This window comes from Amia ocellicauda, chromosome 2, assembly GCF_036373705.1.
Source record: "Amia ocellicauda isolate fAmiCal2 chromosome 2, fAmiCal2.hap1, whole genome shotgun sequence".
Taxonomy (NCBI): domain Eukaryota; kingdom Metazoa; phylum Chordata; class Actinopteri; order Amiiformes; family Amiidae; genus Amia; species Amia ocellicauda.
In genome coordinates, this window is record NC_089851.1 from 20,529,568 (window position 1) to 20,555,332 (window position 25,765).

The 25,765-nt window shown below is 36.3% G+C and overlaps 1 protein-coding gene across 3 annotated transcripts in view; it reads left to right on the forward strand.

Annotated features, from left to right (window-relative positions):
- The window catches only part of c2h8orf34 (chromosome 2 C8orf34 homolog), a 113,868-nt gene that overhangs the window by 9,970 nt on the left and 78,133 nt on the right, over positions 1–25,765 (forward strand). For all 3 annotated transcript variants that reach the window (XM_066720816.1, XM_066720806.1, XM_066720825.1), the window contains exons 2-5: positions 16,720–16,867; positions 17,550–17,681; positions 19,355–19,483; positions 24,189–24,217. In XM_066720816.1, the coding sequence (XP_066576913.1) occupies positions 16,720–16,867; positions 17,550–17,681; positions 19,355–19,483; positions 24,189–24,217 (438 nt within the window). The remainder of the gene's footprint in view (positions 1–16,719; positions 16,868–17,549; positions 17,682–19,354; positions 19,484–24,188; positions 24,218–25,765) is intronic.

Sequence of the window (25,765 nt, forward strand, 5' to 3'; positions counted from 1 at the left end):
ATATTGAAATATAATTTTTCCAACTGAATTTAGTGATGTATGTGTTGGGGTGTTGTTTATTACAGGAAAGACTGCAGGGATTCCTTCCTATTGAGAATATACACTTGAGAAAGGGCTTTGTATTCATCAGACCCCCAGAGATATTCATGTTATTTCTGGGAAGACACCTTTGGATAAATTCTTAAACAAATGTGAATACATTGCAAAACAATTTGAGCCAGCTGTGCTAATGTCTTGTGCTGCAATTTGTGCAATTTACCAAGAGCTGGTGTGTGATATCTGTTTTTATATGGTTTCATCAAAGACTCACAAAGAAGACTGATGATGAAGTATTTAAAATGGATATACTTTTGAAGATGAAAGATGTAACTCAGCCAAGAGTTTCTTGTTTCTTTTTCTCCTATTTAAGTTTTTGTGAAATAGTTGTTTAATGTTTAGTTATTTTTGTAATACAGATATAATATGTATAAGGTTTTGAGAGGCAAACAACTCTATTAAAACATTTGTTTTACATTTAAGCCACACATTTTACTGCATGTACTCCCTTATGTGGATTTCAATAAAATGAGAAAATTAAGATATATCAGAAAAACGATCCATACAATGTTTTTCTTGCTCCTGCTGAGACCTGCTCAAAGTGAAAAAATGAGCCTTGATAGATAGTGTCATTATGCGTTGTTGCCTGGCAACACTGGATTCTGTTAATGAGTGATTTTTATATTGTGTAATATATAGCTATGGTGTTTTTAATCAAAGCACATTCATACATGCGATCTACCGATGTTTATGAACAGTAATCACCAGCAGCTGTAAGGTTTTGCCTCTTGAGAGAAGGAGGAGGATAATCATTCATGTGGTTCTCATGAAAGACTCAAAATCTTATTAATCAAACTTGGCGTGAAGATTTTTTCTGGTTTATTGGAATCCTAAAAGTGCTGTACTGAACTAAAATGATTACGGTACTTTTTTTTCTATTTCCCTCAATCATGTACTTCTTTAGCATGCATACAATATCTAAACACTGGCTTGAGAATTTTGCATCATGTTATTTTTAAACCTTCCATAGCAGGGATATGGTGAAGGGTATACGTGAGTATTAGGCATGTACCCACTTATTTGAGAGCACACACAGCGTGTACTCACTCAATTTGCTCAGTGTGAGATCTGCTGAACAATGCACTTTTGTGACATTTGTTTGTAATAGCATCGCTCTCATTATAACTTTATTCACTTTATTTATTTGATGTATTGCAAATATACTGAGTAGTTGTAATTTATATCTTGCTATGTTCGGAAACTGTTTATTCCTTACACTTTCAGATACAGGAAATAAGTGTACCGTATAAGGTATTATTCTTGCATTATAATAATAATTATTATATCTCTTAGTAGATGCCCTTATCAAAGGCAAGTCACAGTTGTTAGTACAATATATCACAATATATTAATCAACAGTAAACATGTGCAATTGTTATTATTGTTATTTTCACAAATTTACTGGTTTGTAGTGGTTCTATATTTAATCTGAATAAGCATCTTATTAATATAATATTTAACTATATTAGTGCTTGATCATTACATCATGATCATGTATTATTACTTATATTGAGTTGCATGATTGTATCACATTTATACTTGTCAAGTATAATGTAACCTATTTGTTAACTGTAATATAACCTAATAACAGTAGTAATATTAATCTGCTTAGTATAGAATGCCTGCTGTAATTCTCAATTCTATGGACAAACAAAGGCTCAGAAACCCTCTCAGAATTACTCAAATTCAAATACCCCTCCCCCCCCAATGACCTCACCACACGTATGGGATCAAACACAAACATGCAGCCTCGTCATGGCCCTTATAGTATCCGATCGTCTTAATTTAGCTGTGCACCACTGTTGCCCATTGATGCATATTGTGTCCCCGGGTGTGTGTGTCCCTGCTGATCTGGAAAAGCTCCTCTGGTTTGATGTGGTCGATGCCCTTCATGATTCTAAAGACTTGGATCAAGTCCCCACGTAGTCTCCTCTGTTCCAGGGTGAAAAGGTTCAGGTCCCTCAGTCTCTCAGTAGGACTTTCCCTTCAGACCTGGAATAAGTCTGGTTGCTCTCCTCTGAACTGCCTCTAGAGCAGCGATATCTTTCTTGAAGTGTGGAGCCCAGAACTGCACACAGTATCCAGATGAGCTCTAACTAGTGCATTGTACAGTCTGAACATCACTGCCCTTGTTCTCAATTCTACACTTTTGACAATATACCCTAACATTGTGTTTGCCTTTTGTATTGCTTACCCAGATTGTTTGGATGGAGAAAGTGAGGAGTCCACATAGACTCCTAGGTCTTTCTCATGTGTTACTTCATCTGGTTCTATTCCTCCCATAGTGTAATTATAGTGGACATTTTTGTTACCTACATGTAATACCTTGCACTTGTCCACATTTAATTTCATCTGCCAGGTGTCGGCCCACAACTGAATATTATCCAAGTCCCTTTGAATAACCTGTGCTGCTGAGATTGTTTCTGTTGAGCCACCTATGTTTGTATCATCTGCAAATTTGCTAACTATCCCTGAGTCCAGCTCATTAATATACAGCTCTAGAAAAAATTAAGAGACCACTGCAATTTTTTCTTAAATCAGCATCTCTACATGTATGGCAGCCATTCAATTTGATTTATATTTTTATAAGGAATTTGGTGGAAATGTTGTCAGTAGTTTATAGAATAAAACAAAAATGTTAATTTTACTGAAACACACACCTATAAATAGTTAAACCAGAGACAGAGCTTTGTTCCAGAGCTGTAGATTAGAAAAAGCAAAGGCCCTAGTACTGATCCCTGTGGAACTCCACTAACAACCTCACTCAGTTAGAAGCGACTCCTCTAATCGACACCCTCTGTTTCCTATACATCAACCAGTTCATAATCCATCTACTTTCATTACCCTGAATGCCTACAGCTTCCAATTTGAGGATCAGTCTTTGGTGTGGAACCTTATCAAAAGCTTTTTGGAAATCTAAGTATATCATATCATAAGCTTTCACATGATCTACAGCTGCAGTTGCATGTTCAAAAAATTATAATAAATTAGTAAGACATGACCTGCCTCGTCTAAACCCATGTTGACTATCTCCAAGAATATGGTTTTCATTAAGATGCTCCTCTATTTTCAGTTTTTCCAAAATTATACATGTAATGCAGGTGAGACTGACTGGTCTGTAGTTTCCTGGCTCAGTTTTGTCCCCTTTCTTGTGGATTGGTTTGACATTTACCGTCTTCCAGTCAGTTGGCACATCCCCTGTTCTAAGTGTTATTTGGAATATTTTAGCCTATTAATAATTTCCCTAATTTCTTTAAATACTGTTGGAAATATACCATCTGGCCCAGGTGATTTGTTGGTTTTTAATTCTGCATTTTATAAGTCCCTTTAGTACCTCCTCCTCATTTATCCTGATCTCTCTTAGGGTTTGACTGGACTGATTGTTAACCTGTGGCATGTTATCTGTTTTTTCTTTTGTAAAAACCTCTGTGAAATACACATTTAGAACATTTGCCAACTCTTGTCCATTTTTTTAAGATGATCCCTCTCTTAACATCTCTTTGCAGTTCTATATATTATTTGTATTTTATTTAGTCTCTATCCCTTTTGTATCCACTATACAACATTTTCTTTCTCTTTATATTTTTTTGCATACTTCTATTAAACCATTTTGGCTAATGCTTTTTGCTCCTCAATTTGCTAGGTTTTCGTACAAATTTCTCCTGAGCCTCTAGTAGTATATTTTTGAAATATAACCATCCATTTTCAACTGAATCTGTATCCAGTGTGCTCCAGTCTAACTCTTCTAAGTTCCAAAGTAGAAACATATTCTGTATGTTCGCACCGTGATGACATCACAGCATATTTTTCATTCTCTGATTTCTGGTACATAGAATGAGCTGGGCATGAACTGTACTCACTCCATAGAATATGTTTCTACTGATGGAATAATCTGAGAAAATATGGATTTTTGGTGTATACACTTTTGACAATACAGTTAATAATAAATTAAAGTTTAATTATAACAAGGAGTGAAATAGATGTTTGGTACTTTTAACATCTCAGTGGATGGATAAATATATGTATTATAAACTTTATCTTTGGCTGTATTCTTACTGAATAAATGAAAAATCCAACTAGTTTCAGTTGTGAAATATATACTGTACATATCAACGAAACATTAAAGTGTTGGTCAAGTTTCATGAGCTGAAATAAAAGATCGCAGAAATGTTCCATACAAAGAAAAATATTTTTTTTCTCAGATTTTGTGCATGCATTTGTTTAAATCCCTGTTAGTGAGCATTTCTCCTTTGCCAAGGTAACTCAGTAATAACTTTGAAATTGTTGCATTGTTCAGAAGGGTCACTGTTGAACACAGTTTAAATAATATTTTTTAATGACTGTAAAAATGATCAGTCATAAAAAATGTTCATGCCCTGTCCTTGTTTCTCTAAAACATATATTGTACAATGCCAGGAGTAAAGAACCCCCCCTCAAAAAAAAAACAGAATTAGGATTGTGTTATTAAAGGGAAAAAAAGCCAGTTGGATTACCTCACCTCTGTAATAGATGTGTGCCCATGCACAAGATAAGGCATTGATTAAACATTTAATGAAGGGATAATAGTGCTGAAATGAACTTTGCTTCTAAAGAGGATTTTTTATTCTATGCAATAAGCGTATTTTACGGGAACTGAGGTATTTAATGTAATTTTCTATTTCTGCTGCACTCACCATTCAGAAATCTTTTGTTATTAAAATTGATTGAGTATAGATGTTGTGTATGACAAGCAGTGAACCTTACAAAATAATTTAAATTAATAGAGAATGAGGATGAGCTACCCAGATGCTGCTCAGGTGATCTGTATCTAGAGATTACCTGTAAGAGGCTGACTAAACAGTTGTTGTTTTTGGTAGACAATGGAAACATTGTCCAGGTAAACCATGGTATTGTTCTTGTTTTGGAACACATGGGCATCAATAAGGTGACTCAAACATGTCATACTTCCAAAATAAACACCTAACTGGTTACAGTAATGTTTTATTTAATTTTTTTCTACGTCATTCCCCATAGAAGACACATGGAAAAAATATGTGAATGACTGGTTCTTTAGTTGAGCATAATCCCACACCCCTAATGTGAATATTGACCATGAAGACTAGTTTTAGCACAGTGGACTACGCTGTATTTCAAAAACATGTTACTGAATACTTAAAAAAATAATTACAGAAATAAGAAATCATCTGTGAAAAATGTGCAGTGTTAAGTTTATCCTCTGCACTCTGTTAGATGTTGTAATACTGGAAGAGGTGGTACTACCTAATCATTAAGAACAAAAGTAAATATCAAACAGTAATAAAAAACGGACATTGTACAAATTTTTACAGCTGTACAAATACTATAATTATCTTCCAAATGGCAACACTGATGCAGAGTACTGTTCCTTTGTATGATGACGATAATGATGATATTCAACCACTAACTGGTAATGTACAGGTTTCATGAAAAATTTCACTTCAAAAACAGCACCAGGTTCAACTGATTGGCAGTGTATTAAAGTGCTTCAAAATGTCCACAGCCCAGGTCTTAACTCAATTCAATCAACTTTACAGTTTTCAATATGTACTCAACAAACTCTGTAATTAATTAATATAGATTATTGTACAATATGTATTAATCTAAATGATGCTGTAATAAATCTGCATTGTTAAATGAACTGGACATTCAAGAACTGCAAACGCTGCCTACTTCTCATCATTTCTATTTGAACCCACACGTTTCAATACATTATTTAGAACAGTAATCTGTATATATATATATTTATAAAACCGCTAGGTTATGTGTGACTATTTTATTTTTCCGACGGCCATAAATATAAAAACAAATATGAGCCTGCTGTCTGCTAAAATGAAAAAGCTCAGAGGGCTTATCAAGATTTAATGTACAATTGTGTTTAAGGACATATTTACAGATTGCTTATAGAATGACTAAAACATGTCAATTATTTTTCACTCATGTCATTATTGATGTATCCCCTGCACCTTCTGCTACTGTGAGCCTATTACCTATAATGGAAACTGCAATCAGTTTCAGAAATGTGTTGCAATTTCACATCTGTGGATATGTGCATTACAATGAAACACATGGATTCAACTTCCCCCCAGAACAGCTGGAATGACTCCTGCTAATGTTAGGTTTGCAATAACAGGGACATGGAAAACACTAAATTTGCTTAATTTGCTGAGAGCTGTAATATAAACACGAATGGAAAAAGCACATGAGATAACCATCTGTGCAAACTATCCAGAAATGCAACTACAAAGATAGAAGCAGAACCAGGAAGAAGAGAGAACTGAAATTCTCTACAGATTTGGCCTGATGTTATTGCTTTGATTAGTAGATTTGAATACAATACTTGTATGTTGTCACTGATAATTAATTTTCCTCTGAAGGCTTATGGAATTTAGCTGATAGCTGATAGTAATAAAAGGGAAGGAATGAAAATGTCCCATGTAAAAAACTACTTGCATTATTTTCTTTTCTCCCCACCCATAACTTAGCACTTGCTTTAATACAATTCTGAGATTGTATTTGTACATTCTTGGTTGATTTTACTCTAACCCTAACCCTAATATAAATAATATAACACAATGTTTTCCCTTTATGGTGGCTTCTTTTTGCTAATCCCAAATTACTGTTGTTAAATGGTTCCTGCGTATTGTCCATGACCCTCACATGGCAGTTTATTTCTTGTAGATATTATCATTCTGAGGATGCTGCTTAGCTTACCATTTAAAACTTCCCCTGCTTTAGTAATTAATGTGAATTTGCTTAATATTCCTTATTCACAGCACTGAGGTAAGCACCACTTCAGCTGAATACTAATATACTGAGGGTCAGAGTCTCTTGCTGGGAAGTGAGTGGGATTAATTTCAGTATTCCCAGGAGTGCACAAAAATTAAAATTAAATAACACTTGTTTAAAATCACATAATCGTGCATTTTAATTAACAGGTGTCTAAGTTCACCTAACAGATATTGTGCCACTTACGATCTCTGGAACTTGTGGCTTGCTGAGAGCTTATGTAGATTTCAGTTCAGGTGTAAAGCAGGGAATGGAGTAAATAATGGCAGCTGCTCAATTCCCACGCTGAGCAAAACTGTCCAGAGTTGATGAGGGACAAGGAAATGAGAAGATATATCAAGGCAGAATGTCTTTTGTGGATTCATTTTACGGAGGGAAATTACTTTGGGAAATTCTTGTGGAGGTCCATTTGATATTATCTATGGAAACTCAGATGCTCAGTGAGAATTTTAATGGTCTTTTCTTCCCCTTGTGACTTCCCAGTTTAAGTGCTTCAGGCAGAATTTTATTTTATCCTCAACCCAAGGAACAATATTTTAAAAAGCCTGCAGTTCTCCAGGGCCAGATAAACAGCCTTGATTTGTACTAATATCATATATATATAAAATCTGTTTAATAGAAAGTTGTACATCAAACACTCGTTTTAGTAAAATATTCATCATGGTCCTAACCTCTGTAGCTGTCTCGGAGCATTGACTCATGTGATCATCGGTTTGATGGTGGTAACCCTGCTATAAAAGTCCTTGGCTATACAGTGGACACATTTACGGACATAACTGTGGGATTGATGATGTCTTTTAGACCAGACTTGTGGTTTGTCTTCACCACATGTTTCACTGTCACTGAGCCCAGTCATAATTCTTGACCTGTTAGATCTTGGTGGCAAATCCCATCTCCACTTTTATACACCATTCCCCACGATGGAACTGGGGAACCATAATATCTTGGCAATCATATTGACAGTAATATATGCAGTATGACAACCAACTATTATTGCACGTTGAAATGCTGCCAGATAAAATTCACATGCCTTACAGGAAGGCACTGTCTGCAACATGCAGTGGGTTGTCTTCATATACCCTTGGAATATCACATGAGCAAGAGCCCTGGCATAATCCATCACCTGCTGTTTATGGCTTTTCCTAATACTGCTGATATTAAAGTGTGTGTGGTATATCTAATACAAGAGCATGCAGGCCTTATTTTCTAAATGATGAACTGAATCATAGCTATTTTATTTAATATATTGCTTGTTTTATTTATTTATTTCAGGTCAGCATGGAAAAAACTGCATTTTGATCAAAACATTCTTTCCCATGTAATGTTTTATGTAGACAGGGCTATGGTGGATTTAGCAGACTTCTGTAAAGTAACACCAGTGTTGGAAGGTGGATTTGGCATTCGGAAGGAACAAATCAGAAAGGATAGTGTAGTCTTACTTTGTGCTTTGATCTGCTAATTTAAGATGCTTCTTCAAAGATCACTGCAGAGGGAGGAAATATATTATATAAACACAAATTCTGGTTGACATTGACAGTTTTGATATTTTTTTTTGAATTAGTTTTTACATTATTTTAAAACTAAGACCCATCTCAGTGAAATATTAATGAAGTTTAACTTGTGATGTTTCACAGAGGCTTGGATTTTAAGGAGTATTTTCCCATCCTTCTGCTCGTCCTTCCTTAGTATCACCCCGCTGTGCTGGGGGCTGCAGCGCTCAGTGCGTTGCTGTGAACGCAAGGCCAGTCAAAGCTGAGTCACAAATAATGAAAATTCAACAGTGAAAGAAATCGCATCAACCTTGTCACCACTTTGCTATGTAATTTAAATTGAGTATTTTCTTGTGTGAAATTTGAAAGGGATTCCTGGCAACAACAAACAAGTAATATGTGTGAATGGCTTCCCCCCAACAATTCACAAAAGCATTCTTTGGTGTTATGTACATCTGAATATAACTGTCATTTCCATGAGCTTTTTAATGATATTTTACAGACTTAAGATGTCTGTCTCTTTTTCTAGACAAATTCTTTCTGTGGTAGTATTTTTGAAAGTGTGGCTACAGCACTAAAACACACACCTGAATTAATGAAAGGATACTAGATAGTCAGTGATGGATAGATTTACTACACCATAAAATAAACAATTCTGCTAGGCTCAATGGAGCAGCATTTTAGTTTGTTTGATTAATATATTAAAGTACCTTTATTCCCATCACATTCACGTGACATCAATCAGATTCATATTTGATCTATATTCAATGGATGCGTTGTGTCCATGGATATTGAATATACAGTGGGGGAAACAAGTATTTGATCCCCTGCTGATTTTGTACGTTTGCCCACTGACAAAGAAATGATCAGTCTATAATTTTAATGGTAGGTGTATTTTAACAGTGAGAGACAGAATAACAACAAAAACCAGAAAAACGCATTTCAAAAAAGTTATAAATTGATTTGCATATTAATGAGTGAAATAAGTATTTGATCCCCTATCAATCAGCAAGATTTCTGGCTCCCAGGTGTCTTTTATACAGGTAACGAGCTGAGATTAGGAGCACTCTCTTAAAGGGAGTGCTCTAATCTCAGCTCGTTACCTGTATAAAAGACACCTGTCCACAGAAGCAATCAATCAATCAGATTCCAAACTCTCCACCATGGCCAAGACCAAAGAGCTGTCCAAGGATGTCAGGGACAAGATTGTAGACCTACACAAGGCTGGAATGGGCTACAAGACCATCGCCAAGCAGCTTGGTGAGAAGGTGACAACAGTTGGTGCGATTATTCGCAAATGGAAGAAACACAAAATAACTGTCAGTCTCCCTCGGTCTGGGTTTCCATGCAAGATCTCACCTCGTGGAGTTTCAAAGATCATGAGAATGGTGAGGAATCAGCCCAGAACTACATGGGAGGATCTTGTAAATGATCTCAAGGCAGCTGGGACCATAGTCACCAAGAAAACAATTGGTAACACACTATGCAGTGAAGGACTGAAATCCTGCAGCGCCCGCAAGGTTCCCCTGCTCAAGAAAGCACATGTACCGGCCCGTCTGAAGTTTGTCAATGAACATCTGAATGATTCAGAGGAGAACTGGGTGAAAGTGTTGTGGTCAGATCAGACCAAAATCGAGCTCTTTGGCATCAACTCAACTTGCCGTGTTTGGAGGAGGAGGAATGACCCCAAGAACACCATCCCCACCGTCAAACATGGAGGTGGAAACATTATGCTTTGGGGGTGTTTTTCTGCTAAGGGGACAGGACAACTGCACCGCATCAAAGGGACGATGGACAGGGCCATGTACTGTCAAATCTTGGGTGAGAACCTCCTTCCCTCAGCCAGGGCATTGAAAATGGGTCGTGGATGGGTATTCCAGCATGACAATGACCCAAAACACACAGCCAAGGCTACAAAGGAGTGGCTCAAGAAGAAGCACATTAAGGTCCTGGAGTGGCCTAGCCAGTCTCCAGACCTTAATCCCATAGAAAATCTGTGGAGGGAGCTGAAGGTTCGAGTTGCCAAACGTCAGTCTCGAAACCTTAATGACTTGGAGAGGATCTGCAAAGAGGAGTGGGACAAAATCCCTCCTGAGATGTGTGTAAACCTGGTGGCCAACTACAAGAAACGTCTGACCTCTGTGGTTGCCAACAAGGGTTTTGCCACCAAGTCGAAGGGGTCAAATACTTATTTCCCTCATTAACATGCAAATCAATTTATAACTTTTTTGAAATGCGTTTTTCTGGATTTTTTTGTTGTTATTCTGTCTCTCACTGTTAAAATACGCCTACCATTAAAATTATAATCGTACAAAATCAGCAGGGGATCAAATACTTTTTTCCCCCACTGTATAACTGTTCTCTTTTCCTCCATCTCACATGCCTTACAGATCTTAATGCAAAAAAAAATATTAAGGTGAATAGAGCTCTTTGACAGGATGGAAGACTGAAGTTCCACTAGAATAGTCCTCGTAGTTCAGTTTAAAAATAGGATGCTACAACAGAGAACTGAAATTAAGGAAAGATGACTAAGTCAGGAAGAACAGCAGTGCATGCAATGTCTATCAACAAACATCCATTCTGTGCTGAGTCTAGGCAACAGGGTGCAAAAGATTTTGATGAGATGTTAATTAATTAAGCTTTATGTATGTAAATGTAAAAGGAAATAAACCGACAGTACAACAAATCTCATGGCAGCTATGCCGCAAGATGGACAATCAATCGATCAATCAGAAGCCACACAGCACTTTACAGATTGAAAATAGAAGAACAAATAATAAACAATAATCATAAACAATAAAATAGACTAAAATAAACAATTAGGCAAGGAGGAGAGAAAAACAGAAACTCTTATGGATGGCAGATTGTTATACTTCCCTCTGGTGGGGGCCCCTCACCGGTCCTGGGTCGGTGGGGTGCAGAGGTGAAACATCAACAGCCCTTGGGTAGCGATAGCTTGTCAGCCCTTGGGATGGGGGTGCACTGTCAGCCTTCCATGATAGGGTGCCTTGTCAGCCCTCTGGGGTGGGTGGTGCCTCACTGGCCTTCCAGGGTGTTCTGCCACCTGTGGTTTTCTTGTGTTTTTTTACGACTACTAAGTAACTGGCTTCCTGGGATCACAATGGCTGTCTTGGAGTGTATTCGATAAGGAGATCTTTTAAGCTGGGAGGTGCCAGTCCCTTTAGTGTTTTAAATACTAATAAGATAACTTTGAAATGTATCTTGTAGGTCACAGGGAGCCAGTGAACAGAAGTTAATACTGAAGTGATGTGTTCATGTTTTTTTTTGTTTTGTTTTTTAGTTAGGATTCTTGCAGCAGCATATTGAATTAACTGAAGTGCAGAAATAGCTCTAATTGTGCTACCTGACAGAATGGCATTACAGTAATCCAACATTGTCACAGGGGGTCAACATTGACCCATAGCCCACTTTTATGCATTGTTTTATTTTTTGAATTGCTATCAATTTCTGTATTGCTGAATTTAATCAATTAACTGATTTGTATACTAATGTCACAAGCTTTTAAAAATATGAATATTAGATTTGCTTAAATTACCACATGCTGTTTTCTTAAAAACAGCTTAATTTGATTAATTATCAAGAGAAAATAAAGAGAAGTGTTCTTGGAAATGTCCCAGCCTCTCTCAATCAAACGTATGATTGAATCACATATGCAGCACATATCAATCAAACCTTGTCCTCCAATCATCAGTATATTACACAAGGACATTAGCAAGTGATGTACAACTCATTGCTAACTGAAAAAATGTATTTACCTGTTTCAGAGCAGACAAAATAAAATAATAATAAATAAATAAATAAATAAAATGAATATTTCATTGCAGACCATGAAATATATATGAACAACATTCTCGAAACTATTTTCATCCCAGAGGATAAAATAATATATATATCCAATGTTTTGTGTCATTAATGTTCAGTCCTGTTTAGAATGTTATATAAACCATAAAAATGCAAACGGGTTATATTCCATATGTTACTTAGAATGGTGTTTTGCCAAACTAAATAGCAATATGTTGCATTCCTAAATTAAGCATTATTCTGCCAAATCTCCCAGCTGGTTGTTAACAATATTCTGGGCCTGTTTTTGGCATTTGTTCCTAACAAAGTTCTCGCTTTCCAATGCTGATTCTTTTTTAAAACAATTAATGGTGAGACTTTCTGATTTCAGCCTTAATTTCGATCACCATGAATGATGCAGAGGGAGAGCATCATGCTTGACTGACTCTTCTCGTTGCTTTACAGGCTCAGTGCTCAGAATATGTTAGTCTGGCCTTAAAATAACATAATTTCTGTTCTGCTATTAGCAGTGAAAGGCCTTGTGGTTTACAGGAGGGTTCTACTTACAGGAAACATTAATCTCACAGCAAGAGGTAAAAAAAAAGAAAAAGGTTGGGCTTAATTGATGCCTGAAAGAACTGCAGAGGAGTGACCATTAGTTAAGTTAATGACCTGGCCGTTGCTTCCAGACATCGCCAATTGAAGTGTTCCTGTAATGAAGCCTGTAATGAATAGACTGTGAGATGAGCTTGTTTGTATAGGATTTGTCAGTTGCCGCATGAGTGCATTTGACAGTAAGAAAAACTGTACTGGAGAGGCTTGGGCATGGGAGACGGGGGGGGGTACCAATTCAAAATGACAAACAAAAGCATGTATCAGTATTCCGTGGGCAGGTTCATAAGAGAAGTGCTGTCCCCTGTCCATGATGTCTAGAAAACCTCCTAGTTCTGCTTCAGTGAACCTCTGGCAGTTTGAAAATACAAGATCTGTATCCATTATATAGTCAAGTTTGTATCCTAAGATCTTAGATACAGACTGGCAACTCACTATATTGTTTTATTTTTATATATATATATATATATATATATATATATATATATATATATATATATATATATATAGTCTCTGTTGTAAATTATGATATGTTGTTTACTTGACTTCTGGATTTCATTTTGACCTTTTTTACCAGTGCAGTGTCCCCAGCCCACACAGCCCAAATAACTGTCAAATCTGCTACACTAAAAGTCCAGTTCTCTTACATGGGGGATTGATACACTCCTGACAACCCAGGGGAGCAATATCAGCATAACAGACTCATAATGCACAATGAGTCCCAGTACAACTTTCACTCTAAGCTCTGTAGACACGTCAGCTACTGAAATTCATCTACTTGACCTGAGTCACTGCGTCTCTGTAGTGTATCCAGTCAGATCTTAGGTTCACACTATAGTCACCATTACACTTTCAGTCAAAAACTTTGGCTGGTCCCCTACTGGGAACAAAATGTAATTCCCAAAGCTCTGCTCAGGACAAAATCAAAATAGTATTAAAAATGCTGTACAACAATTTGCAAAAGTCTAATTTCTCCAGTCTTCTCTCTCTTGGAAATGGAACAAGAATATATTAGTTTCGTTCTGTATTAAAATCCATTCAAGGTAATACACCTAAATAAAAAAGTGTACAAGATTTTTGTACAACACACCTTGCCTTTTTATAATAGGACATAAAACTGGAGCTCTGTAGTGTTGTACTTGCAAGGAGTTAAACTAATCTGTCTTCCATGGAAGTTCTTAAGTGGAAAGCATGGCCAATTTAAGGAAGATTTAATGGTATAATTAAAATGTAATTTAGGGTATTTAAATGTTCCATAAATATGTGTATTTCTTGGATGTGGTCAGTTAGAAACCCCAGCAGTTTGTATTTATATTCTCAGGGATTGCTCTGTGTGAGGCAAACAATGTCTGCTTTGATCAAAGCATAAATAACTCACTTGACCCAAGGGTTGAGAACACAGTGACAGTACAGGAATCATTTATAACAACACATTATTTTAGCACAGATTTTTGCACAATCATAACTTGCAATGATAAATAGCTAGATCTTTTTGTGTATGTACTCATGAAGTGTCTGCAGAGGAAGGATTTGTAATACAACACTGCTTAAGATAATGGCCCAGTCTTTGAATTTGATCACAGGTGTCACCAGCATCATTTTGTTGCCAATGCATATTTTTTGTAGGGAATGAAGCTCATTGTTTCCATGCCCATAATTATTTTAGTAGTATTGCAGACTTTTCAGTTGCAGAGTTGGCTGAAAACATATTCAGTGTAGGGACATTTCAGATGAATAAACCTAAGAGTTAAGAGAAAGGGTGTATACATTTCTGACTGTCACTGTCATATTGTGTCATATTATGAAGTCCATAAGGTATTACATTCTGCATTTTCCCATTCTGTTAAAACGGATCTACATTTAAATGGGTAAATTGATCTTTTGATTTCTGGCAGACAGACACCACAGTGGATTAAGGAAAGTGCATTGTCCTTATTGTACAGTGAACAATGCATAATAAATAGTTCTGTCTACATCACAACATATGTTCCAATGAATGCTATTTTGTATTTGTGTGAATTATTCAGATATGCAAACCATAATCTGGACTAACTGTAAAATTGGATATGTACATACTGCCATAAGCCTTTTTTCCTGTATGAAATAGCAGAGGAAAACATACATGTAGTTAATTCATATAATCTACCAGTTTTATCACTTAAAACATATGTTATGCATAATAACACAAATATATGTTGACTCAAGTGTCGAAATAAGCATTTATTTTTGCTAGTTTTTTGTTTAAAATCAGAATTCTGTGTTCCAAACTTACATTTTCAGAGTAAACTTACTGGATGTAATTCAGACTGAATGCCAAGCTGTGAGTTTATTCAATTGAAAACATTTTGTTTTGCTAAAATTATTTATTACTCTAAAAATAGACAGAAAGGACAATTTGAGATAAGCACATACATAAACCTGCTTTTTCTCAGGAAAACATTAGTGGTTAGTTAAAAGTGTTAACAATGCAATTAAGAATCTTAGAAACCAATCTTCTTTGAAGAAACACTTCCAGTAACAACCACACAAAACCAGCAGTCTTAGGTTCTATATTATTATTTATTTATTTGTTTGTTAGTTTTTTTGTTTGTTTATTAGCAGACACCCTTATCCAGGGTGACTTACAAAATATAAGGTATAAGTCCAGTAATACAGTACAGTTCAAAACCTAATACAATTACAAGTTCAAAATTACACAAGTGCATAGGAAAATATACAATTAATACAAACTACAAGTCTTACAGCCTTGATTGTAATAGCTAATAAGTGCAGACAAGGTGTGAAGTCAATGTTAAGAGCAAAGGGAAAGAGGGCATGGGGGAAATCAAAATAACAATACGAGTACTAGCAATGCAAACGCAAGAAGTATGATGAAAACATTGCAGTTTAACAGGCAAGCTGAACCACACAGGGGAATAAACTACTAAATTACAGGTACAGTCTGAAAAGATGTGTCTTGAGTAATCGCCAGAAGGTGGTTATGGACTCTGCGCTGCTGTTTTGATATAGATATATTTAATGTATAGGCTCCAGCAATATTTTGTTTGTTTTATAGGAGATTAGAACATGTGGGAGTGGGAACATTAGTACATGACAAAATCAACAAGTTATTATTATTATTAAATACAAATAATGAGTAGTTGCTTCTCCATTAGGATTACATGAGTTGAAAAGTGAGAAACAATTTGCATTAATTATTTTATTTCACATTATTTGTTTAATTTGCTCTGTCATCAGCAAGGGACAAATGTTAGTTCCTCCATTCAGAATCATCAGGGGGCAGATGTGTCCTAGTCTTATGTCTTAAATAGTGTAAATCGTTTGACGTCCTTTCCCTCTGCTGTGCTGCTGACTCAGTAAACACTCAGAGTGCTGTGATTGTCAATGAGACGGGTTTCGTGGTGGTAGCATTATGGTCTCAGGTGTTACAAATCACAATTGCAGACTGAGTCAGCCAGGGTTCAATCAGACAGCTTCACTAGTCTAACACATGCTCTGCCTCCACTCCAGGGTTAATACAGTGTGTGCATTCACTTACTCAGATATTCCCCAAGAACAAGAGAGTCCTATCAAACTGGAATTCAAGATGTATTGAATGAAAACAGATGAACTGAGATCTAACACTTTCACAGCCTACAATTTCAGAGCTGGCAACAATCGAAGATAATTCTCCTTCCACTTATCCTAATTTGTTTTCAACTGCTTCATGTTTGTTGTATCTGAAACATCTAGTTAGTGGGATCTTTGCCTTGCAATAGATTATGGCATGATAGATTTTCTTTTGCGCTGTAAATTAATCAGCCTTTTTTCTCACTATTATATCCCCTCCTCCCAGTCACCCTCTCACACACAAACACACACTCGCCCTCTCTCTTCAAGACTGCCATCCTGAGTTTTCTTCATTTTACTCTAATAGGAAATGATGACCAAACTGATAACTGAGACACCAGATCATCCTATTCCTTTTCTCATCAATCACCTGCAGACTAAACAAGGCAGCCCCAGCAAGCTACAGAGAACCCTGTCAGGCTCGGCGGCCCTGTGGGCTGATACAGGGACAACAGGTGGGTGCAGATACTTGTGTCTTTCTAATCAGCAGGAAACTGAATTGTGGTGGAATTGCCTGGAGTGATGTATGCTGCAGTCTACTGCTTTTAGTCAGTGGGTCGTTTGCCAAATTGACAGCCAATTCCCACAGAATGTTATAGTATGGTTGCAATTTTAAGTATTTTTTTTTATATAACAAATCCAGGGAACACTATTGTTGTATTATTCCTCTTGGTGGTTTGCAAACAATTGCTAATGCTTTATTTCTAAAGCCTATTTAATTGTTTTCTACTGATTGAGGGCATGTTTGTGCAATCACCCACCTCCAGCTCAGAACTATGAGTAAATGTATATGTTAATTTCATGTTTTTAGTAGCATGTATGATGTCATATCTATGGAGACGCACCACAGCTTTGTGTGGATTTGTTTTGATGCAAATGTAGCTACTGCATGTAAATTTGGATGTTTCATTTCTGGAACGTTTTTGGAACAATGAAGATATGTTACAGCCACTTTCAACAGAATTTCATCCTTGTTAAAAAAAGGTTTATTTGACTGGTATGTTCTGAGGTTGACTACAATAATCTACAATGTGTTGTGGCCTTTTGTTGGGTATTAAAACAGAACCGCAAACAGTGAAAACAGTGCTGTAGATGGACAGCAGATGAATCCTGCCTTCAAACTGTTTTTCATTTCAGAAAACAAAGGAACCAGGCGAGATTTTAGGAGCTATGAGAAGCCATGGCAGATACATCCGAAAAAGCCTAAAAAGTCCAAGAGTGACCTTGCTGTGTCCAATATATCCCCACCTTCACCCGAATCAAAGTCTTGTGAGTTTCAACAGTGAGAAAAAGTCATGTGCATCAGCTGATGTTCTAATGTTCTGAAAATAGCAATATAGGAATATTTGTGATTCCTCCTTTTGTTGGGATAGGCAGAAATTGTGGTGAAAGTGTGGTGCTGATCACAGGAATGAACAGACCCTTTCAAATGTAGGTGTCTTATTTACTTTCCAGGCCATTTGGCATTGGACCCATTGCACACAGTAGGCTGCAATACTTCCTCAATAGGAAATAGTTACTTCTAGGTTAGCAGAGTTTTTGTTCATCATGTTTGTTGTGGGTTTGCTTTGGTTTAAAGAACATGACCCAGAATTAGAGCAGCTGTAAGGGCTGCCACAGTGACCGCATCTAGGGCGTATTTTGGAAGAAGCTGTGTAGAAATGTAACCCACTACCATCAGCCACTACTGGAGTTAATCATATAAACATATTAAGCAAAATATTAAATAAAAACCACATACATATGCTTCTTGTTTCGTTCTTTCAGATTTTCAGTACTGTTGGTCCTGAGCTTCAGTCTAATTTGATATCTTAGCCTTAAGGGCATTTATGCAAAATATCAAGCACTGAATCAAATCTTTTATAGATTAGATTTTGAAACAGCAGCATTACTCAAAACATCAACTTGTTTGTAGCCTGAGGTGACAACGAAACCTGCATTGTCAATCTTGATGAATATGGATGACATTTAATTATCACATGGAATCAAAAGTTACACAAGTACTGTTCACAGAGATGAGGGAAATAGCAATCGGCTGAACTGAGAAGTAAACCCTTTGCTGTTCAAAAAGGTGAAAGTGTGGAAATATAAGGTCCAGTTTGTTTCTCTTGAAGAGCCAAATAAAATGAAGAAATAAATAAATAAAGGTACTTAACTGCAGACCAATTTATAGGGGGATTTATTCCTCTACAGTATCACTGTGTGATTAGATTTTATTGCTCCCTGGGATGATTTTTATGTTTCGCTTTTGAACATTAATAATGATGTTTGCTGGTTGCATTCATTTCAATAACAGGAATTTGTATATAAAACTTACTGGATTATACAATTTACTAAGCAGAACATTTACAAGTATTGATAAGCTTTTTTATTCTTATTCTTATTGTTACTTTTCTTCTTGTTTGCTGTATATGTTCTAATTTAAGAAATAAGGCTTTTACCAGAACACCGCCATGCTGCGAACACAAAAATTCATTCTTCCATACTTATTTCCGAGGTAATATTTTCCCAGAGGTTGGTTGGAAATGTCTGAATATGAATTATTAAGTAATTGAATATTTTATATAACAGGGCAGTAAACAGGACAGTGAAAAGGCTGAGGGACTTTGTCAGTGACCAGTTTCCAAAAATGACTTTGAATTACAAGGAATAAAATGTTCTAAGGGGGCCTGTTTGGTATTTGACAGTTTTTCATTTCAGGTTAGTTAGTTTTTCATAATTTATGTGTATCACTATAGTGTAAATAAATGATTGAGGTAATAATATTAAAAGCGTTTCATTATGGAAATATGACATAAATTATGTACTTATTTGTATTAATACTCACTACAAAATTCAAAAGGGCAACAAACTAAGGGGAAAGAAAGCTTTTTTTTTGTCAAAGACCAGTGCTGAAGACTGAAAGAGACTGTAATGCCTTTTCATGCTTTGGTTATTTTCAGTGCCAAGGTCAATAGACCAGCCTTCCTGGGACTGGAGGACCAGACCAGAGAGCCGTGATTTTGATGAGCTGAACCACATTCTACAGGAAAGCAAGAAGCTGGGAAAAGCTCTGGAGAATCTCTCCCGCAGTAAGTGTGCCATACATTGCCCACATTCAGTGGTTTTGTGTTTCAAACTACAAATGAACACATTTTGTGTGCAAGGCAGCAGTTGACCTGTTGTATTCAGCATAAATTCACTGTTTCATCACACACACACTAAAGCAACCATTGTTAATAATACTCATGAAATAAGCTGTTGGCATTGCTATTTATTTAACCATTTTTAATGTCACTTATAATTAAAGGTATTTCACATACAGTTAGGTGCATAAATATTTGGACAGTGACACAATTGTCATCATTTTGGCTCTGTACGCCAACACAATGGATTTGAAAGGAGTCAAGATGTGCTTTAAGTGTAGACTTTCATCTTTAATTTGAGGTTAGTTACATCCAAATTGGGTGAACGGTGTAGGAATTACACACATTCAAATTAAAGATGAAAGTCTACACACTGCACATCTTGATTGTTTCCTTTCAAATCCATTGTGGTGGCGTACCAAATATTTATGGACTGTAAACTGTAGCTTTAAAAAAAGTTGAAGACATCTAAGGGCTAGAGCAAATCAAAACTTTGACCCACCTGTGAATTGTAAATTACGAAGTTGTACCCTGTCACGTTTTGATTTATAGAATTTAGAAATAGAATAAATTATCTTCTAACAATTAATTGAACCGCGAGGTCACAGGTTACAGCCGGACACTTGTCTGCACTGACAGGAGAGCTCAGCTGTAAACCATCAAGCCACCAATTTAATGAACACAACCTGGTTCGGATATCAGCTTTGGACAGGAAAAGAACCACGATCATGGACATGACCCTAATCTCCAGGCTTACAACCACAGCCTTGGATTTGCAAAGAAAACTGACCCTAGAGACACAACCTTGTGGTAGCTTCATTAACCCTGACTCCACAAACATGCAGGATCGCCCGCCGCTGTGTCACAGGGGGATGTAGAGTTAGATATTTACAATTATAGAAAGTTCTGTCAGGGGCTCATTATGGGGTCTATCTTGTACAAGCTTCTCTTGGTATGGATATGTTTTTTGATATTTTTTGTGATAGGTGAGGGAGATACTACTCTGTCTAGCAAACTATACCATCCAGAACCTTTTTGTAATCCATGATACATGCTATAATTGTACAGCTTAAATGTAAAGGAAGTCATTTGTCTTTTTAGCTTACAAAACTGGTTGTTCCCTATAATGTGAGATTGGAATACAATACCAAACATCAGCTTCCTAGGCCTTTATGAAATTGTTTGCCTGCAGGACATAGGTTGTTATTTAAAAAAAAACAAAAAAAAAACAATCCCTCTAAAAAATATATATATTTATGATTTGCTTTCAAAATATCCATGTAAGTCTCATGGGAGGTTGTGTGGAGTTTCTAGTCCACAGATTAATGGGTGTATTTGAAAGCAGTTTCCTATTAATTTGCCTCATACATATTCCTAATGTAAGAGATATTCTGAACTTTCATACTTCCAGAGCTTTGAGTGCCCTACCTACAGGAAAGCGAAGTGCACTTCCCTGGGGCACTGTTTACACTATGTAGACTAGGTGATGTCGGGTAACCAAAACAGAGACAAGTCTGTTAGTAATTAGTAGAATTAGAATTCTAATATTCATCTGCAGTAAAATATTTATATTTAATGATTTCACACACAAAAAAAGAAAAAAAAACACAGTTTACAAAAAACACAAATATTGTATTGGATTTTATAATGTAATGTTCACAGTCTTTGTTTGCAGAAGGTCAAAAAACAACAAACAAAATAGGCATGATTGTTTGTGAAATGTTACCATTGGAGACTAATTGCAGGAGGGGTTGTATGGGGAGATCAACTTCCTAGTGCAAGAGATAGAAAATGGAGTGTAGATTAACTGAGAACTGAAGTGCATTTTAAAACCACAAGGAGCTAGAGAGCAACTTGGATTCTGCGGGCTCTGCAGGAAGTGAATGAAGTGGGGTTGCAGTTTTCTTATTTTACAGTGTCTTATTTCTCCCCTGACATTTTTTGTGTCTCCCGTACAATTACCTGTTTTTTATTACCATATTAAAATTTTAGCATAGAGGTCATTTTTTTTTATAGCTTTCATTTAACTACTGAGGCCCACTCATCTGGTCATGGTTGTTAAAATGAATGAAAGACTAACTGGATTACTTTCATTAGTAGCTTAGAAACTGCTCATCCGTTCCGTCTAAAGTATGTAAATCGATACGGGTATTGTATTACCAGCTGGAGTAGCCAAAGGCAGTATCCTGCAAACATACACTCATTTTCTGTTGAATGTTCAAATCTCTCTCCCAATAAAAATCACATTGAAAAAACAAAACATATTCACAGAAACGATGTAATCAGCTTTCCAGCCAAAATTGTCTCTAGTACACAGTAAATACCATACCTGCTTACCAACCTGACTGAATCGAACTGAAAAGAGTTATTTATCAATCATTTTGGTCGGTTTGGTCATGTTGACGCACTTTGTGTTTTCCTTATAAACAGAGTATCAATCAAAATGAAAATGCTCTGACAGTGAAATAAAGAGTTTCATTTCTGGACTGTATTTGTATTTGTGTGATGTATGATTTATTAATTGCATTGTGGAATGTGTCCCCCCCACCACCCAACTGTTTATATTGTGTAATGTATTGTCTTTTATTAGATTTAGATTTTTAGAACAGCTCTAGTATATTTGTGTTTATAGTACTGAGCCTCTTGGAGAAACCTACTAAATTGTTAATACTTAAAGGTAAAATACTAGGCACCCTTTGTAACCTTTAACACTTCTAATAGAAGCTCTTAAAAACTACAGCCTTATCATGCTTTTCCTTATAATTAGTATATGTGTGATGCTTAAACTTGTATTATCCACATGAAGTGCCATGAGATTGATGATTTATGTTTTTGGTACTAAAATCTAATTGGATTGTGAAATAAAAATTAAATTAATGTTTGATCATTTAAACAGATGGAATGAATGTTTGATTGAATGTTTTTCAGCATATACAGTACTGTGCAAAAGTGTTAGGCAGGTGTGAAAAAATGCTGTAAAGTAAGAATGCTTTCAAAAATAGACGTTAATAGATTATATGTATCAATTAACTAAATGTAAAGTGAGTGAACAGAAGAAAAATCTAAATCAAATCCATATTTGGTGTGACCACCCTTTGCCTTCAAAACAGCATCAATTCTTCTAGGTACACTTGCACACAGTTTTTGAAGGAACTCGGCAGGTAGGTTGGCCCAAACATCTTGGAGATCTAACCACAGTTCTTCTGTAATCCCAGACACACTCGACGATGTTGAGATCAGGGCTCTGTGGGGGCCAAACCATCACTTTCAGGTCTCCTTGTTCTTCTTTACACTGAAGATAGTTCTTAATGACTGTTGCTGTATGTTTGGGGTCGTTGTCATGCTGCAGAATAAATTTGGGGCCAAACAGATGCCTCCCTGATGGTATTGCATGATAGGTAATCCTGTACTTCTCAGCATTGAGGAGACCATTAATTCTGACCAAATCCCCATCTCCATTTTTTTGGTATTAAAAAATAACTCTACTTTGGTCCTTCTGTCAGTCTAGGCAATACATTCTACATTATTAAATACCTTTTTAAATTTTCATCAAAGTACTTGACATTTTAATTTGTAGAAGTGTGTTTATGCTAGTCAAGCCTTTTCAGATAAATTCAATTAGACCTGTGAGTGAAATCACATTATCTCAGACCCTTGTGGCGGCGATAGCCTTCTTGATATTTCAATTTGCACAGAACACAATTTTAAATAAATTCATTGTTGTACTGTAAAAGTGTCAGAAATGTCATGAACAAATATAAATCTGCTGGCTTTTTGTAAAGTATTTTCGGTAGGAGGTTTTAAATACCCAGTGACAGTTTTTCAGAGATTAATTTGAACATAGTGTTTACTCTGTGTGCTTTGTGTATCAGGGGGAACTCCACTGAAAATCCATATTTTCTCAGGTTATTCTATAAGTAGAAACATATTCTGTGGAGTGAGATTTTCATCTCCAGCTTTTTTTATGTACCAGAAATCAGAGATCGAAAAATATGCCGTGACGTCACGGGGGTAACTCTGGAACTGCTTTGCTGGAAGTCGATGGAGAAAATCTGAAAAGTCACAAAAATCATAAAAAAATAACATTTAATGCAGGTTCGATGGACCCATCACCCTATTTTCCTGAAAGATCCATCGGTTTTTACTCATAAAAAATAGTTTTCACCACCCAGAACTGGAGCTATTATTTTACATGATTATTTTATTCATGGGACTTTCATATTGGCTACAGCGGAGTGCGAACTGCACACGCATGTTCTCCAAAGACTGCCAGAAAAGCAGCTCCAGAGTTATCACCCCCGTGACATCACGGCATATGTTTCCATCTTTCTGGTACATAGAAAAAGCTGGACATGAAAATCTCACTCCACAGAAAATGTTTCTACTGTTTCTAAATGTTTCTAAAATATGGATTTTCAGTGGAGTTTCCCTTTAAGAGCAAATGAAAGCGAATTTCTTTAAATGAAAATCTTGTAAAGCAGTATCGATGTACTGATCAAATTAATAATTTGTTAATAGTTTAAATCAATTTAAAGTACAAGTCAATCTTATTAAGGGCAGTAAATCTATTATGTATGTGGGAAGTAACTCCTAGTTTGTCTGCTGTACATGCATCTAAGATCAGTTGAAACAAATCTCTGTTGTTTTGCAGGCATTGCAGTGTCTGATGAACTCGATCAGGTAAATACATTGGGTTTTATTTGTTGTGCTTTGTGAAATATATGTAAAAATGTGCATTTTGTATTGGTCTAGTGTTTAATAAGTGTTGTCATGTAGGACATGTCTTGTACATACAAATAGAAGGAAGATAAAACTCTACTCACAGCTAGAAAGTGGTGTAGATATTTCATATGGGATGTCATTTAATATTGTCATGTATGATAAAGTGACACAATTCCAGGAAGATTGCATGCTGTTGGGTAGCAGGGTTACTGTTTTATAATCAATGGGCATTTTTCTCATAAGATGAATGTTCTTTCATTATGTCTGTTATTACCAAGTATACAATTATTAGACTCTAATGACTTTAGGGTTATTGTGGGAATATTTCAAAATGTAGATTAGAGCTCAAGAGGACTTTACCATGGTTATCAACAAAAACACAACTGCTCATCTTGAACAATTAATGTTTAAAGTCAATAAAAACATTCATGCTTTAGACTCTTAACACAGCGATTCGTTGTCAGCAGTGTCATATCACTGGGTGTTCAAAGTTTTCTTTTTCTTTTGTGTGAATGTAGGCCCCTTTAACATTTAATTTGAGTCTCTGGTGAATTTTATTTTCTGATTACTTATTTTCATTGTCAGTTAAATATATAAACAAATCTCTGATGCTGTAAACATTTCAACCTCAGGCATTGTCTGTATTCAAAGCTGTTCATATTTAAAGCTGTGTTCCCACACAAGTTGTTGAGTATACACATAAGTGGGCCAAAGTCACAGTTAATCACATCCTTCAGTTGGAACAATGTTATTTTGTGATTCGATTAATTTAATATATATGTTTTTAACTGATCTGTGTTTAGAGTTAAATGAACTCTGATTCAGCCTACAGAATTGAATAAATCATAAGATTAACCTACAAGTATGTATTGAAACAGTTAAAGCCAGCATTCACAGATGCAACAATATACACCGATCAGCCATAACATTATGACCACTGACAGGTGATGTGAATAACACTGATAATCTCGTTATCATGGCACCTGTCAGTGGGTGGGATATATTAGGCAGCAAGTGAACATTTTGTCCCCAAAGTTGATGTGTTATGCCCCGTTTCCACTGGCGGGCGCGTCTGGCCCCGGATGCTTAAACGGGTGTTTCCACTGGCTACGCGTCCGGACACGTCGTGTTTAGTGCCGGTTAACTTGCTGGTGCTGGACGTGTCCGTAAGTGTCCGTCCCCACTGAGGACATGATTCACTTTCAGAAGAGAGCTGTGCGCTTGACTTGTAGACAGACAGGGAAGAGATCAGATACATTGTGTCGGAAGATATAATCTCTAGTGCCGAGTGCGATCACGAAAAAATTGCAGTTTTATTAGCAGCATGGAGTGAAATCCACGTACAGAAACAATGACTGCTTACAGTTAATAACCGAGTGTATTAAACACTTGGATTTCATAGGACCAGTGCAGTGCATGACTAGTTAAAATAAACTGAAGGATAATAATAATCAGATTGGTAGCAGCTGATTGTATTAATATTGTATGAACAGATGGCCGGTGTTC